The following is a 16,997-nucleotide window of genomic DNA, read 5'->3' as shown; positions in this document are numbered from 1 at the left end:
CAATCTGTATGACTCCGGCCTAAACCAAGAAAATGGCCGTTCCAGAGTCAATTCGGTCGCAAAGAGGGAGATGGGTTGATCTGTAGGAGGGAAGCTGAGAGTTGTGTGGGATCAGTGATGATCAAGGATTGTGGGTGTGTTGAAGGTTTCTGCAATATTGCTGAACTGCTGAAGTTGAGTTCTGTGAATAAGTTTATATCGAGTTGTTGACGGATAATGATTATGATTGATGATATTCCATTGATCCTCTCTGATGTCCTCGATTTAGACTTATTTATATTACAAGAATGATGTCCCACTGATCCTGTAAGTGTGACGGTTTCTTGAGTGAAAGAGTGGGAAAGTGGGAGATCGTGGTAAAGTCAGTTCCATGTCGTGCAGAGACTTGACTGATCGTGCACCCACTACTTTGCTAACTCCTTCCACCGTTTACACGATTTACGCACATTTCTCATTGTGGATCATCCACGTTCCGTAGACCGCTAGACCAAAACCCTGAGTGATATCCCCCATTTGTGACCTGATTGAGATTTCACGAATCGTGGAGTCTGCAAGGCATACGTGTATTAGTTGGTTAGTTGTTGACTGATTTAGAATATGAGTCTAATTTTGTTGAATCGAGCATAAGTGGTGGATGCTCGGTGATTCATGGATTGAACATGTAGTTCTCTGAGATGTCAATGAATTACTGACTAGAGACTGAGAAAGTATTGCTCAACTCGACGAATTGCCGAATATTGAGAGTTTGTCGAGCAACTGAGCAAGTATTGCTCAATTCGACGAATTTGATAATTTTGGTGTGCAACTGAGCAAGTGTTGCTCAATTCACCAAACACTGAATATTGATAATTTGACGTGCAATTGAGAAAGTGTTGCTCAATTCGACAAACTACTGATGAATTACCGAATATTGATGGTTGGATCAATATTTGAGCAACTGAGCAAGTATTGCTCAATTCAAAGAATTATTTACTGGTGCCTTGACCCAATAAAATATTAATCAAAAATATTGGTGAATTACCGAATATTATTAATTTGGATGTTGATTGCTGAATCAACATAATTTTGTGTTTGAATTTGCTCAGAATGGTGATTCGTGGAGAGTTTGTTCGAAACCCTAATTTTTTGATCAATCCTTCAACAATTGGTGAATTGCTGAAAATTGGTCATGAGTGAAGAGGGACCGACCACATGGGATGATGAGAGTCCATGTGATGCCCAGTGCTCGAGTGAGCACGCACCAGGGTTCTCAGTTTGAGAGTTGGTGAAAGAACGATGATTAAATGCAGGTTTCATCATTTATTGAAATATTGCTGAATTCAGTGTTAGGTGAAAAACCTAGGTATGAGAGATGAGGACCGACCAAGAGAGCATGGGACCGGATCTTGGTGGTCACGGGACCAGTTTTTGGTCATTTGAAGGGTTGTCCAGTTGGTTGGAGAGCGTTCGGGCCCAGTATGAGAAATTGAACAAATTAGATCAGAATTATGAAAACATGTGGGAACGTCTTTGTGCAAGCCCTAGGAATGATTCTGGACGGTCATGGAGGCATGCACGTGTTGCCGTGATGTCTGTGTTTCCATACTGAGAGTTTCAGTATTTTCTGATGCGCGTTCGAGCAACATAGTGAATTTTCAGAAGAGTTTCATCTTGACTGAGAATTCTCGATTTTTGTTGGAATGAGCATGTTTGCTCAATTCATCAATATTTTGAAAATATTAAAATAAAAGTGTTTTAATATTTAAAATTGCCGTGAGAGGCTAGCCAGTCGTGCAACTATGTTGGCTTTTGGTTTTTCGTGATTTGAGCAATATTTGAGAAAATATGGAGAAATCATGAATTTTGCTCAAACCCAGGAATTTCATGAATTGAGGAAAATAATAATTGTGCAAGATTTGAGATTGCAAGGTGTGGGACCGACCATGGCCGTCCGGCTAGGTTGCCCGGTCCCGCACACCTTTCCCTATTTTATTATTTTTCATGAATCCTTGAAGTTATGGAGAATCCACGAGTTTTTGTTGAAACGGAGGAGTTTCGTGAGATTAGGGAATAATTATAAAAGGCTAAGGATTGTGAGGTGTGGGACCGGACACGACTTAGGCATGGCCGGTCGGTTAGGTTGCCTGGTCCCGCACACCTCTCCTTATTTTATAATATTATTTCGTGAATCCACCAAGTTATGGAGAATTCACGAGTTTTGCAAAAACAAAGAAAGTTGCTAAAACCAAGGAGTTTTCGTGAGTTCACGAAATAACAAAAAATAAGGAAAATAATGGGAGAGGCACGGGCCGACCATGGCTAGGGCACGACCGGCCGGCTGGTGGGCCCGGCCTTGGGCGCCTCTTATTATTTTATTAATATACATTGTTTTCTCTTGTTTTGCGAAGGATTCCTCATTATTTCATATTTTTTGGACACTCGTTTGTGCATCCGGGTGCTCAGTCGTGCATTATTGTCGAGTACACTCGCACCATTTTTGTGGGGCTTACTCAGTGATGGTCCAGATGCCCTTGTTGGGTATTTATTACTGATTTATGAAATTCAGTGGAGAATAATTCATGAAACTGAGTAATAAGATGAGTAGTTGTTTTATTATCAATCCATAAAATCAGCAGCGGATTGGACTATGGATTCATAATAATAAAATGATAATTTCATCACCATCTCATGGAATCGCAGATTTTACCATAAAATCGTAGTAATGAAATAAGTGGTGATATTACCATTTCATGAGATCAGCCGTGCATTCGACCATGAAATCGGAGTAACATCTATTACCATTTCATGAGATCAGTCGCGGATTCGATCATGAAATCGGAGTAATACATTTATCTATTACCATTTTGATCATGAAATAGGAGTAATGAGATAAGATAGATTATCTTCTAGGAATTCAGTGGTGAATATGACCTAAAATTTAATCTCTTGTGTATAGTCAGTAAATCAGCGAGTGTTGCTAATGTCCCGAAGACGTTTTGCCCTCTCAACATTTCATGTATGGAGGACCGCCTGAGTCTATAGACGGGTATCTCTACATAATCAGAAACAGTGAGTATCACCATCCTGAAGACGTTATTGCTCTCAATCTTACGGAGAACCTCCCAATTGTTCTTCTATGTAGAGGAAAATTCCTCTATGTAGTCAGGGAACAATGAGTGTCACCGGTATCCTGAAGGCGTTAATCTCTGAATCTTACGGAGAACCGCCCAATTATGTTATTCTACATAGAGGCTATGATGAAATGCCCGGTGTCGAATGCTCCGGAGAGGCCTTTCGAGCGACATATGCATCATACTTCGTAAAACACGATTCGTCACATGGATCTCTGAAGCCGTGTCAGAAACATGCAGTATCATGATTTTACAGTTTTGACCTTTGTTGAAAATCCACCATTTACAAATACAAACATGTAACAACAATGATTGTATCCACACAGAAACATCACCAGGATTTGCATGTACCTTATCAAGCGCATACTTCAAAAATATTGAGAACTGCAATTTACACTTTGGAGGGATATTTTTGATAGTTTGAATATATTGCGGAAACACTTTGTTAAGCAGTTCCACATCAAGGAAAGGAAGCAATGGAGCATCATAATCATCTGCAATGTTGTCAGTGGTTGGAGGAGGACACATGATTACATTAACCAACAAGTCAGTTTCTTTGTTATTAAAGGGCCCGAGTAAGCCAACTCCAGCATGAGATTTACATGGTCTTCTCCAGGCACGAAGAAACATGCATTATGTGTATAACCACATGCGGAGTTGCGATAGGACATCTTCCCATGTTTTGTAGATTTCATGATTTGTAGCTATCCGCTGTCTGCAACGATCATTCTCCATACCATGAATGAAATGTTTATCTCTAAGATGTTGAATCAAATAAGCTTTTCCCAAACCTCTTCCGCTCGCACCATTCTTACAACCATCAAATCCTCTGAATGGGGATTGAAAATAGGAGTCGGATTGTGAATTAGAGTCCTTAGAAACTCCAGGGCTCTGTGAAGATCTTGAGCTCGACATGGAAGAAAACTGGAAAAAATTGATTTAAACAAATGAAGGAAGCCGACCTGCTTATGATTATAGGGTGTTAAAATCTTCTTCTACATTGTTTAAAATAAATCAATTGGTTGTGGAGTTTTCACAAACACCCAGTGTGCTAAACAATGATAGAAAAATGTGTTTTATAATGATATAAACAACACCTTCACCGGTTATCTTCACCTTCTAAGATAAAATCAAGAACAACCCATCTATCCCAATACTGTCTGGTATCTAAAAACTATTCGTACAAACCCAATCGACAAAAAATCCAGCACCAAACAAAAAACCTAATCCGTTGTTAATGGAATTCATAACTGTGGAGTTGTTGAGGCCGAACAAATAGATAGACAAGAATCACGGAAAACAGAATCACAATAACTAGAATCACAGTAGCTCGAATCCGCTGTAACTTGAATCACAGTAGATCGAATCTGCAATAGCTCGACTCCACAGTTATTTCTCTTTTTGGTTTCATAAGAATAAAACTTTTTTGGTACTTCTCAAATGAGTAACTGCAATGTTGGCGTGTCACAAATAATCCAATCTTGCATCTCAGACTTGGAAAATTCAGCCTTAATCCAAATTCCATCCAAATGAGTAACTGCAATGTTGGCGTGTCACAAATAATTCAATCTTGCATCTCAGACTTGGAAAATTCATCCCTAATCCAAATTCCATCCAAAGAAAAAAGGGAAAAAAAAAGGGTTTAGTACAAAAACTCGTCAAAAAGCACGGATTATTCCATCCCGAGTTAACTAGATACAGTTTAGTCCAAATGTTATTTAGTAGTATATGGAAAATACACATAAAACCTTTTTGACTTAGAGTTTAGTCCAAATATTTAAATTTTAGTCAAAAATGACTTATGATGATGTCAGCAATTTTAAATAATACTATAAGAATAATTAAAAAATAATTTATTTTTCGAACTTTTTGTCAAAAATTCGTGAACTTTATATATTCGGTAAGCTCTTTCCAAGATATACAAAAAGAATACCCATATGACTGTCTAATATATTTTTTTTAAATCTTAGTTTACACTGGTGTATAAACATGTACACATCTCCAAATATCCCGAACATCCAAAGAAAAGAAACTTAGATTGTCCACTTAAGCACCACTAACAAGCATGCTACTAAAATCTAACACATGGCAAGTACCTAAACACATAACAAGCATGCTATTAGAATCAGAAAAGTTTAGTTTCCATGCCTTACAATAAACGCCATAGCTTCAGAAGTTGCTAACTCTGCTGATATTATTAGATCTCCTTCGTTTTCTCTATCGTAGTTATCAACAACAATGACCATCTGCAAGATAGACCCAAAATAAAAATTGAATTAAATCATGGACAACTCGACCATGCTAGATCAAACCCAGTTTCGATTTATGGGTGCAACTATCTGCTCAAAAAAGAAAAGAAAAAAAGCTGTGAGTATCATCACTTTCACGATTTCACTAGTACTTTTGGGTAAGAAGAGTAAGTGATCAGAGCTAATTAAGAAAGAACAAACCTTGCCTTGACGAATATCTTCAATTGCCTCATCTACGGAAGCGAATCCACCTGTTGGTGTATCCCAATCAGGCTCATCCTTATGCATACAGAATTCATCAGATGTAGGAAGCATATCTGCTGCCAGTATCTCAAATGCACCTGATAATTTAGCATGTCCATCCCAAGAAATAACTACAGCTCTAACTCTGCTGCCACCTTCACATGAATTACTAAGTCTAATCATCCTCTTCTTTGTGGAGTTATCGATAGATGTTCCATGCTGTACGTGAGACTGAAACGAATTTAAAGGCAAAAAGGTAAAAGAAAACATAATACACGTTATCGTGATCAAATTAAAACAAAATTAGGGGGAAAAGGTAGAGAAATCAAAGCCTATAAGTACCTTATTAACTAATAAATCTAGCGGCTCAGGTAGGGGGAAAAATTTTTGTTATAGGGAAAGCTAAAAACGATTTGGGGAAAGCTGACTTTGGCTGAATCAAGTTGACGTCAATGTGGGGGTGAATAGAAATAACGGCTTATGCCTATCCCTTGCGTTTGCTTCATTTCTCTTCCACAGCGATCACAGTTGAATTTAACAAATCAGAGAGACAGACATGATCCAATAATTATCCTATTCACAGACTCGCTAGTTGGATAGGACTACATCAGTTCTCTAAATACTTGGAAACAAAATTACCAATCTAGCATGTTACACCATTGTTTTTCCACACTTGTTGATGCCCTTACACTAAGGCTGTCAATGAGTACCCAAATACCCGGACCATTTCCAGGTGAATTGGGTCTACTTCCGGGTCCTAATATTAAACCCGTTAGTAGTTTTAATATTCGACAGGTAGACCCGATAAGGAACCGATTAATTTTGGATCTACCCGATGAGTATCCGTGCTTCCCGGTACCCGTACCCGACTCAATTTTAATTAAAATGTAACAGGAGTACATATGTTTATAGCGAATCATCCCACTACCTCTTTCTGACAGATTATCTCTATATCTCTACTTGGGTTAAAAAATTTCAAAATTCTTGGTTGTTCTTTTTATTCAACAATAATGAATAAAGAACATGTTATTGTTGTTATCGCACTTCTTTTTCAGTCAATAGATCTTCTTAATTAATTGTTCTTTGTTGTTATCGAAGTTTTTCTCCTCAAACATACTGACGCAGCTTTCATTACAGACCATGATAAAGTTGAAGCAGATAGCATAATGTAATGCCTAGTGATCAAACACCAATGCACCAAACGCATAAAGAGGAGACTTGGTGTAGTTGTGAAGGTTTAATATGTCACCAAATCCAAATTTATCTTCAAGTAAACGATCAAGGTTGGTTTTGTTCCTGCAAGCCAATTGTCTCTTCCTTTCCAACCAAAGATATCTCATCCTTTCTCACTATTCAACTTCTCAAACAGGAAATGCTAATCATCATCATCTTCGGTCAACTCAACCTCCTCTCTTGCTCTTATGTTCCTTGTATCCGACTGTGTCAAAAACAAACCTCGTCGACTCATAATAACAAGATCAAGAAGCTTTCTTCTCGCAATGATTACATGATTTGGTTCAATTAAACAACCCCTCTCAAAAGCTTCTCTTAGAAAAACAGTGTGTGTTTTACCTTTGGTAGATAGATAAAAAATTCCAGGGTGATCTAAAAACAAGTCCCTAATATTCAAATCAATACCAAACCATTTTCTAAAATGACTAATCTTCTCCACCTCTATCATCTTTTCGACTGTCAAACTTAAGAACTCGGTGAACAATTCCTACAGCCCTTTTCTCCAACGCCTTGACACCAGCTTTCGGTTTCCTTTTCTCTCCCATCTGATCATAAGGCCAACAACGAATAACAAAGAAATAGGCCTTATATTTCTTCTTGGCAGGGGTTCTCTTCACTCTGCCAAGTTTTTCATTACAAGATGCCCATGGCCAAAGTATTTTAGCTTGTTCCCTCTCAGTTTTAGGAGTGTTGTAGTAAACGATAGAGAAGATTTCAAATTGAATGGAAACGGTTCAATCCTAAGTTCTTAAACTGTCGACATAAACTGCGATCAACCAAATCTAATTTTTCAGTTGGACACTAGTGACACATTGCTACTTGGACCATCCCCTGCCAATGTACTCACACCAAATCTAATAATGTTCATGAAGTATGATTGAACAATGACAAAGATAAATAAACTACAACAGTAACAGGAGTACTATTGAGTCGAGAAAGAACCACCTTTGTTATTCTTTTCAGTTAAGCACAATTGACTGACTGCTCTTGTGCAAAGCTGTCCAATCCACTTATGAATAATAGCATGTGATTTTCCTGCAAGAATATATCCTATAAGTTAGTTAAATCTCCACGCTCTAGAACTAACTTTTCATAGAGTATCAACTAACACCAGAGAATAACAGAAGAGAAGCTCCAGTTCAAAAAAAATATATATCCAATGCTCTTTTACAGTAATTATTACGAAAAAAACATGGGGAAGCTATTGAGAAACACAGTAGGAACTAGCAAATATCATATTAACAAATATCACATGACTTTCGAACATTCATAATTCTGAACATTTGCAACGGCATTCCAAATGCGAATGGATGAGACATCAAAGTGTCATTTCCAATAAGTACTCTAATTGAACTACTAACAATGGCATCGTAAGTGCCATAAAAAACAAAACAAAATGATGACATCTAATGCTCTTTGCGACAATGCTAGAGAGGATCCAACGAATATCAAGTGAAATGCAGAAGGCAAAACGAAGGATAGCAATGCACAAACTGTACTTCCGACTAGTGAAATAAAAACCCAGGAACACGTAACGCTATCAGGGCCTGTCCAATCACCTGGAAAGACCTACACAGGTACAATCCATGCCTTTCTCTCTTCTCAAATAATTTCTTCTTATCTGAATAACAGATTTTCTGAAACCAAAGACAATAATTATGCAATGCTACTGCCATTCCAATGAAGAGGAAAATAATTATGTTGCATTAGTAATGGTTCAATCTACTGGACTCTCACTGAGAGAATTTCACTTGAGACTTGGGCACGTATCCTCTGTCCCTATACCTTCCGGACTCCATGTATGCACCTATAGAATGGTGACCTTGGAGCCAACGTGAAGGTTGCAGAGGAAGAATTACAGAAACCTGAACCACACATACTCAATCAGTATCAGCACAGACTAACTTGGGACATCTTAGTGATCTGACTTTAGTGATAAACCAAGGACTCTGGATAATCTAATCAAAAATTCTAATCCGAGCTTGGTCTAGCTTTTCATGGGTCTGGATTATAATCTGAATCGAGCTTTACTATAGGCAAGTTTGAAACCACTGTTCATGCTTGAGAAACCTAACCGCGTAAGCTAGAAATTTGTTCTTTTCAATTTTAAAAAGCTTAAATTTCATAATTTTCATTATTTGCCAAACTCCAGCACTGTAAGGGTACTACTGTACGCTAATTATCCTCAAGCAAGAATCCAAAACATTCAATTTTAAGGTATAAAACAAACCAAATCACCCAACAAAGCAGATAACCATAACTCTTGAACCCAACAATGGATGGTTTTTTCTAATGGAAATCACTTCCGATACAGCGCTACAAAAATAATCAACTTTTTAACAGGATTCTGCAAAGAAATTGTTTGAAATCAAAAACAAAGTTGTAAATCAAAAACTAAGCAGAAATTTACCTTTTCCCCCAATTTTGGTTGAATATAATTGATTTTCAACAATTTCTTCAACTTTTCTTTCTTTAATTAGTCCCTGCAGATAGAATTTACATTAATCAACAAATATTGAAGATTCAAATGTTGTTGAATTAAAAAATTAAGAATGACTCTTACACAGTCGATATTGAAGATTCGCAATGGTAATTATACATGCATAAATTAGTCATAGTGAGTATAGTCACTCATAGTGACGATGATTTAGTGATTTTTATTAAATTATGACTTAGATGATATCAGTCATAACCATGATTTGTAAAGGGGATACCAGTTCTACTAAGTGCTGATACCGTTTCATATAGGATAAAAAGATCCCATTGATCCTGGCCGTTGGATCGATGAAATGATATCAGCACTTAGTAGGACTGGTATCCCCTTTTATAAATAGCGGTCATAACGAGTATGGTCGAGTGATCTTCTGGAAAATTATGGACAATTTGATTGATCCAGATGGAAATCCTGGAAGTCTCAATAGGATGAAGTTCCAGTTTCTTCAGTTTAACTCGAACTCGTTACGACTCTATTAATTTTTCGATTGAAGTGTAGAGTCTTGATTATGTAACTAAATTTTGACGCGTCTCAATTCCAAAGGATGAAGTTCCAGTTTCTTCAGTTTTCCTCGAACTCGTTCCGACTCGATCAATTTTTAAATTGAAGTGTCGAGTCTTGATTATGTAAATAAATTTTGACGCGTCTCAATTCCAAAGGATGAAGTTCCATTTTCTTCAGTTTTCCTCGAACGCGTTCCGACTCGATCAATTTTTCAATTGAAGTGTCGAGTATTGATTTTGTAACTAAATTTTGACGCGTCTCAATTTCAAAGGATGAAGTTCCAGTTTCTTCAGTTTTACTCGAACTCGTTCCGACTCGATTAATTTTTCAATTGAAGTGTCGAGCCTTGATTATGTAACTAAATTTTGACGCGTCTCAATTCGCGTCTCAATTCCAAAGGATGAAGTTCCAATTTTTTTAGTTTTCCTCGAACTCGTTCCGACTCGATCATTTTTAAATTGAAGTGTCGAGTCTTGATTATGTAACCAAATTTTGAAGCGTCTCAGTTCCAAAGGATGAAGTTCCAGTTTCTTCAGTTTTCCTCAATCTCGTTCCGACTCGATCAATTTTTAAATTGAAGTATCAAGTCTTGATTATGTAACTAAATTTTGACGCGTCTCAATTCCAAAGGATGAAGTTCCATTTTCTTCAGTTTTCCTCAAACTCGTTCCAACTCGATCAATTTTTCAATTGAAGTGTCGAGTCTTGATTATGTAACTAAATTTTGATGCAAATCGTCTCAATTCAAAAGGATGAAGTTCCAGTTTCTTCAGTTTTCCTCGAACTCGTTCCGACTCGATCAAATTTCCAATTGAAGTGTCGAACCTTGATTATGTAACTAAATTTTGACGCAAATCATCTCAATTTTAAAGAATGAAGTTCCAGTTTCTTCAGTTTTCCTCGAACTCGTTCCGACTCGACCAATTTTTCAATTGAAGTGCCGAGTTTTGATTATGTGACTAAATTTTGACCCAAATCGGCCTGAATTCTAAAGGATAAAGTTCCAGTTTTTTTCAATTTTCCTCGAACTCGTTCCAACTCGATCAAATTTCCAATTGAAGTGTGGAACCTTGATTATGTAATTAAATTTTGACGCAAATCGTTTCAATTTTAAAGAATGAAGTTCCAGTTTCTTCAGTTTTACTCGAACTCGTTCTGACTCGATCAACTTTTCAATTGAAGTGCCGAGTTTTGATTATGTAACTAAATTTTGACCCAAATCGCCTGAATTCTAAAGGATGAAGTACCAGTTTTTCTCAGTTTTTCCCAAACTTGTTCCAACTCGGTCAAATTTTAAACTGAAATGTATAGTATTGATAATTTTAAACTGCAACATGCCATGTAACTAAAAATCAACCTGATTATGAGCGAGACCGTGATTTACCGCGACGACTAAAAAATATTATATAACTCTAATTTTTAATTTTAATTAAATTTGTGTGGCGAACTAATTTATTATACTCACAAACTAACTTAACAAAATTTGGTGTCGGTCAACCCTAGTCAAAGCTGCTTAAAAGTTGCTCAATACCTCAATTATAGTGAGGTCTAATATTAATAAAATCTATTTCTTTTAAAAAATAAAAAAATATATACATAGTAATTAGATTATCTAATTTGTTGTTATGAAAAATAAATAAAATAAAAATAAAAGACCAAAGTATGTATTTGAGTTGTGCGCCTATTAGGGAAAAAAAAGACAAACAGTCGCGTATCTTTGATGTTAACAATGTAAAATGGCTTTTCTCCTCAAAATCTAGATCTAGCGATTCTTTATCACTTCATATCTATCTATTTTAAGTAAAAAAATTTCTGCTCCATCTGATATTCACGTCAAAAGTCTAGATCCAGTGATTCTTCATCACTTCATCCTTATCTCTCTATCTTAAGTAAAAAATTTCTCCTCCAGCTGATATTCTGGCAGGAAATTAGGGGTTATTCAGAGAAGATTTAGTCCGCAATTTTGGAAATATTTTTGCATCCTCGTAAGATGAAAATCTAATGAAAACTAGAATATTGAGAAGGAATGAAAGAAGAACATCTAGCGGGAATAATCTCGGTCAATTCTTTTTCGATTTGAACCCTGAAATTTTCATTTTGGGCGGGATGAAATCAAAAGAAAATCCTTTTTGGAGCGATTATTCCCGCTTTATGTTTTGGAATATCTATAGATTCAACCCTAAAATCAGTCCTGGGATGTTAAGAGATACACCTTTTTGGGGAGATTATCAATTCCGAGATCAAAAACATCCAAGGTATATCATTTTTATGCTAATCTGTAGTTAAATAACTTATGATATTTGATTTGAAAGATGCATGAGTTCATATTAAACTCTTTGATTGAATCTGAAATTGGGTTACATAGGATTGATATAGTTTGTAATAATACAATCTTATTAGGTTATGTTTGATTGAAAAGATACACTATAAAATGAAATTGTGTTCTTATTTAGAGTGACAGATGGTGCATCTTGAGATTATTTTGTTATTGGTTATCCCCTAACTATGCATCATAGGTTTGGTGTTTATCTGTTGTAACAACACTATTGTGTACCTTAGCAAAATCTATGTTTCTCCGGGACCAGTTTGTTACGTTCAATTTTACAGCAACTCACTTTTCTTTTCTCGTAATTGTAGAATTATTATTACTTGGAATTATGCGGTTCCTCTTGTTTTCTACTGTTCTTGTTAACTTTCAGTTTTGTATTAAATCAAATAACTGAATTGCCCTGTTTCAATCAACATCCAACAATGAAGTAGAAAATACTCTTTAGCATACATGCCCTAAGACCTTAACTTGTTGAGTGCCAAATACTCTTCTTTGATCAAGTTTATTGGACTCTGTATAGTCAGGATATCCTCTCAGATTCCAAGACACAGTATGTTTCCCCTAGCTACTCGGTTACATATTAGATTATCTTTGATTGAATCTGAAATTGGGTTACATAGCATTGATATAATTTTGTAATAATACAATCTTATGCTTGTCTGTAGCAAAATAACTTAAGACTTTTAATTGAATGTAATGCTTATTTTCGAAGTTGATAACAGTTCACTTTAGGCCTTTTAGTTTACTTAGGCAATTCTAGCAACATTTATGAGCTGGAACTTAGATTTGTCACGCCTTCGTATCTTTTACCTATTTTAATACTTCTAAATTTCTTTTGAAAATGTCGGGGTACAACAACCACACCCAACAATTCGTTTGGCAATCTAAGAGGACTTACTCCAATATACTTTAAAGAGAATCAAGTAGATAGTCAGACTCAATCTTTAGAAAAGTATATCAAAGATTTTATATCTCTATCTCTTTATTCAATCTGCAATCAACAAATAGAAATTTGGGATCCCAATTGAATATACGAGAAATAACTTGAACGGTACCAAAGACCAATGTTCAAGGATCAATCAATTCCAATCAACAACAAAAGGTTGGATTTCCCAATTGATCGATTCAATGTACAACCTGTGATATTTCAATTGTATAACAAAATATAATGCGGAAAAGAAATAACACAGACACCAGAATTTTGTTAACGAGGAAAACCGTAAATGCAGAAAAACCTCGGGACCTAGTCCATCTTTGAACACCACACTGTATTAAGCCGCTACAGACACTAGCATACTACCAATGAACTTCGGACTGGACTGTAGTTGAACCCTAATCAATATCACATTGATTCAAGGTACAATTGCATTCCTTACGTCTCTGATCCCAGCAGGATACTACGCACTTGATTCCCTTAGCTGATCTCACCCACAACCAAGAGTTTCTATGACCCAAAGTCGAAAACTTGATAAACAAATCTATCTCACACTGAGGAGTCTATTGGAATAGATAAATCTATCTCCCACAGAAATACCTATGAGTTTTGTTCCGTCTTTTGATAAATCAGGGTAAACAGGAACCAATTGATAAAACGGTCTTATATTCCCGAAGAACAGCCTAGTATTATCAGTCACCTCACAATAATCTAAATCGTATGGAAGAGAAACTAGATATTGTGGAATCACAAACGACGAGACGAAGGTGTTTGTGATTACTTTTTATCTCTCCTATTGGAGATTAAATCTCGAGCAAATCTTAGAGAAGATATTACTCAAACGATATAATCAAGCAAGACCAGAACACACAACTACAGATAAAATAGTTGGGTCTGGATTCAAAATCCCAGTGAAGTCTTTAAGTCGTTAACCTACAAGATTTCGTGAAAAACCTAAGGTTAAAGAAGAATCGACTCTATTTATGCAACTAGTAGCACACAGAAGTGTGAGAAGATAATACTCAAATCAGGGTTTGCAATCTAAGTTACCTTGGTAACAAAGCATTCAATAATCATCGTTAGATGAAAACCTGATTACACCCAAGATAATATCTTTCAAACGTTAGATCGAACTTAGCTAGTTACACAAATGAAATGTACCCTCATTTAGTTTTATGTAACCGTACCTAAACGTGTACACCATGTTGGCTCAACAATAGTTAACCGAAGTTAGATATATGAATACTCTCATATCAACCTTATTCATCTTAACCATAACTAGTTCAAATGACTCAAATGAAACTAGTTAAAAAGTTCTTTAATTCCTATATTCTCATAGAAGTATACAAGAACACAATTGAAGCAAACGATTTGATTTACTCGAATCAACTCATGAACATTATAGCCACGGTTTGCAAAGATTGCATTCCTTATTATATAAATGTTTAAGTTCATGAATATAACCGATTTTAGAACTTTAACCTTCAAGTACGCGAACGGGTACGCATACTTGAAATACCCGGACCAAGATTGGGTTTCGCAAGTACGCAAACGGGTACGCGTACTTCCAATCCCAGCAGAAATACTTGGAAATGAACCTCATGCCAGTACGGGAATGGGTACGCATACTTAGGTTCCCGGATTTCTCAAGCCAACAGGTACGCATACGGGTATGCATACTATGGTTCCCGGACATGGATTACATATGTGCAAGAGTACATAAAATGTCACAATCCAATAATGGTTAAGTGTTCTAAACTCTTATTTCAATCTTTGAAACTTTCTAAGAGGATGACAATAGCCGTTTTCACACACTATTAGCATCAGCGCAATTTTCAAGTTATTGAAATAATCATAACGAAACATTCCAAGTTGATAGATGCCTAAATTATATCTTTTGAGTATCGATTTCATATGTTTTTCTTGGTTATTCTCTTGTATTTTTTGTATATTATGATTTGTTTTCATTTTGTAGGTGTTTTGGAGTCATGTGACGTGAAAGAAGGCGAATAAGAGCTTAATTCATTATTTGGGGAATTTGGAATTTAAGGAGTCCAAGCATGCATGGACAGAAGGATCTAATATACCACTAAAGCGATTTGCTGGAGCACCAGACTCTGATTACTCAGGGCCACCTGCTTCTACTTTACTTCCTAACCTACGAAACTTTTCAAGATTTTATTCTTCATTCAATTTCAGTCCAAGCTCATTTCAGCTACACGAGCACTACACCACTCTCAACACCGGCAATACAAGGCTCGATGGATGAGTACCAAGGGTTCAAAAGGGGTTCGAATTCAAGACAAGGGATTACGAGTTTGGTGATTCTGCCTTAGGACCTGTTATGCCGAGAACTTAGCAGCTAAATATGAGTTCAATTCCATTGATTGATTGTGGAAGAACGAAGCAGATTACAAAGGAGAATTGATTTCTTAAATGCATTGAGAAAATGAGTTTACATCGGATTGGAATTTGGTTTTGAATTCGTTTTGCTGCCAATGAAAGTCGGTGAAGAAGACAAGTTACTGCCATTGAAAATCGATGATGGATGGAGGAGACAAAGAAGAGACATTGAGCTCTGAATGAATGGGTTTGCTTAGTATTTGAAATGAACTGCAATTATGCAGGGAAGGAGCTGTTTTGTGATAGATATTTACAGCAAAGTCATCTCCTTAATTCACCACTTTCTGGCACACAAGGTGTTTGAACAAAGGCCTGAATGACCGGCCAGTTCTGTAGTTCACTGAGACGAGCTCTTACTGCTGGTTAACTATGTACTATGGGGTCATGTACTTCAGGGTTCAAACTACAAGGATTATGGGTTGTGTGATGTGCCGAGAAGTCAGTTAAGCTAGTTGTGTTGTTGTCGTGACTTTTGTGGGTCTGTACCAAGGGATTGGATACGGTTCAGAGTCTGAGATGAACGCGGAGCAGGGACTTCAAGCTACAGATACGAGTGTTTGCTTGGCCGACAAAACAGGATTAGGAAACATGGGACTTTACCCGATTCGATTTTGCAGGAAGATATTGAAGCTATAAAAGAGACCCAGGCTACAACACAATCATCTCATACCCCCTCCTTCACGACTGTTTCATCACCACAGAGAGGAGCTCTGCTCCTCTCCAAACCCTTATAGCATGTGCACAGCATACCACCACTGCACCTGCATCAGTCACCACCTTTGCATCTCCATCCATCTGTATAATCACTACCACCTGCATATCCCCTCAACAGTACCATCTTCACACCATCAGTTCCTATACCATCAGTTCGCGACACACTATTTCACCACCAACAGTCCATCCCCACCTTGATGTCGCAACACAACCATCAACAGCTGTTTGAGAAGGGGTCACTGCCATATTACCACCAGTTCATACAATCAAGACGAGAAGAGACTGGATCCGAGCTTTACTCGTGGCACCAACTGCAAGGAGCAGTAGCGCAACATAGAAGAATGCCACTGGCAGCTTGGTCCTGTTGTAGTTTGATTTCGAATATCCTTTATTTTACAGATTTCTTTCTCATTGATTCTTATTTACATGAACTCCAGTAGCTAAGCATATTGATTAGAGACGATTTTGACGTTCGAACATGATTCATAATTGATATTTAAAAAGCATGTTTTCTTGCAATTGTCTTATTATTGTTCATTCTCTACGGTACCAATAATGTTTATGCGTTGTTTCTCAAGCGTTTAAGTTTCAAATTGAATGGTTGTTTGATGATTCTATTGCTAATTCGAGACTTCTTCGACCCGTAATTGTCCAGATGTTCCGAGTACAAGTAGCGATATATAGGTGTTGACGATGGGATTTTGTCAAGTACCCGTATGTATTGAATGACACTGGTAGGTAATTCATGCTTTTGATTTTATCACTAGGAATAACCTTATCTCAT

The 16,997-nt window shown here is 36.8% G+C and overlaps 1 protein-coding gene across 3 annotated transcripts; it reads right to left on the bottom strand.

Moving 5' to 3' along the window:
* Positions 1-4,048: 4,048 nt before the first annotated feature.
* LOC113336715 (probable bifunctional riboflavin biosynthesis protein RIBA 1, chloroplastic) lies at positions 4,049-9,477 on the bottom strand. 3 transcript variants are annotated; one of them, XM_026582372.1, is made up of 6 exons: positions 9,399-9,477; positions 9,246-9,318; positions 7,781-7,870; positions 5,561-5,833; positions 5,259-5,356; positions 4,049-4,708 (listed from the first exon to the last, which is right to left on the bottom strand). In XM_026582372.1, exons 4-6 carry the CDS (start codon positions 5,783-5,785, stop codon positions 4,675-4,677), a joined length of 357 nt encoding a protein of 118 aa, XP_026438157.1. In that variant the 5' UTR covers positions 5,786-5,833; positions 7,781-7,870; positions 9,246-9,318; positions 9,399-9,477; the 3' UTR covers positions 4,049-4,674. The 3 variants fall into 3 exon arrangements, with proteins under 3 accessions (XP_026438157.1, XP_026438158.1, XP_026438156.1); XM_026582373.1 differs by having other exon boundaries at positions 5,264-5,356; XM_026582371.1 differs by having other exon boundaries at positions 4,049-4,647; positions 5,264-5,356.
* Positions 9,478-16,997: the final 7,520 nt, after the last annotated feature.

Source organism: Papaver somniferum, unplaced genomic scaffold (assembly GCF_003573695.1).
Source record: "Papaver somniferum cultivar HN1 unplaced genomic scaffold, ASM357369v1 unplaced-scaffold_154, whole genome shotgun sequence".
NCBI lineage: Eukaryota > Viridiplantae > Streptophyta > Magnoliopsida > Ranunculales > Papaveraceae > Papaver > Papaver somniferum.
The sequence above is the reverse complement of the archived record's forward strand: the minus strand, read 5'-3'. Positions and strand labels throughout refer to the sequence as shown.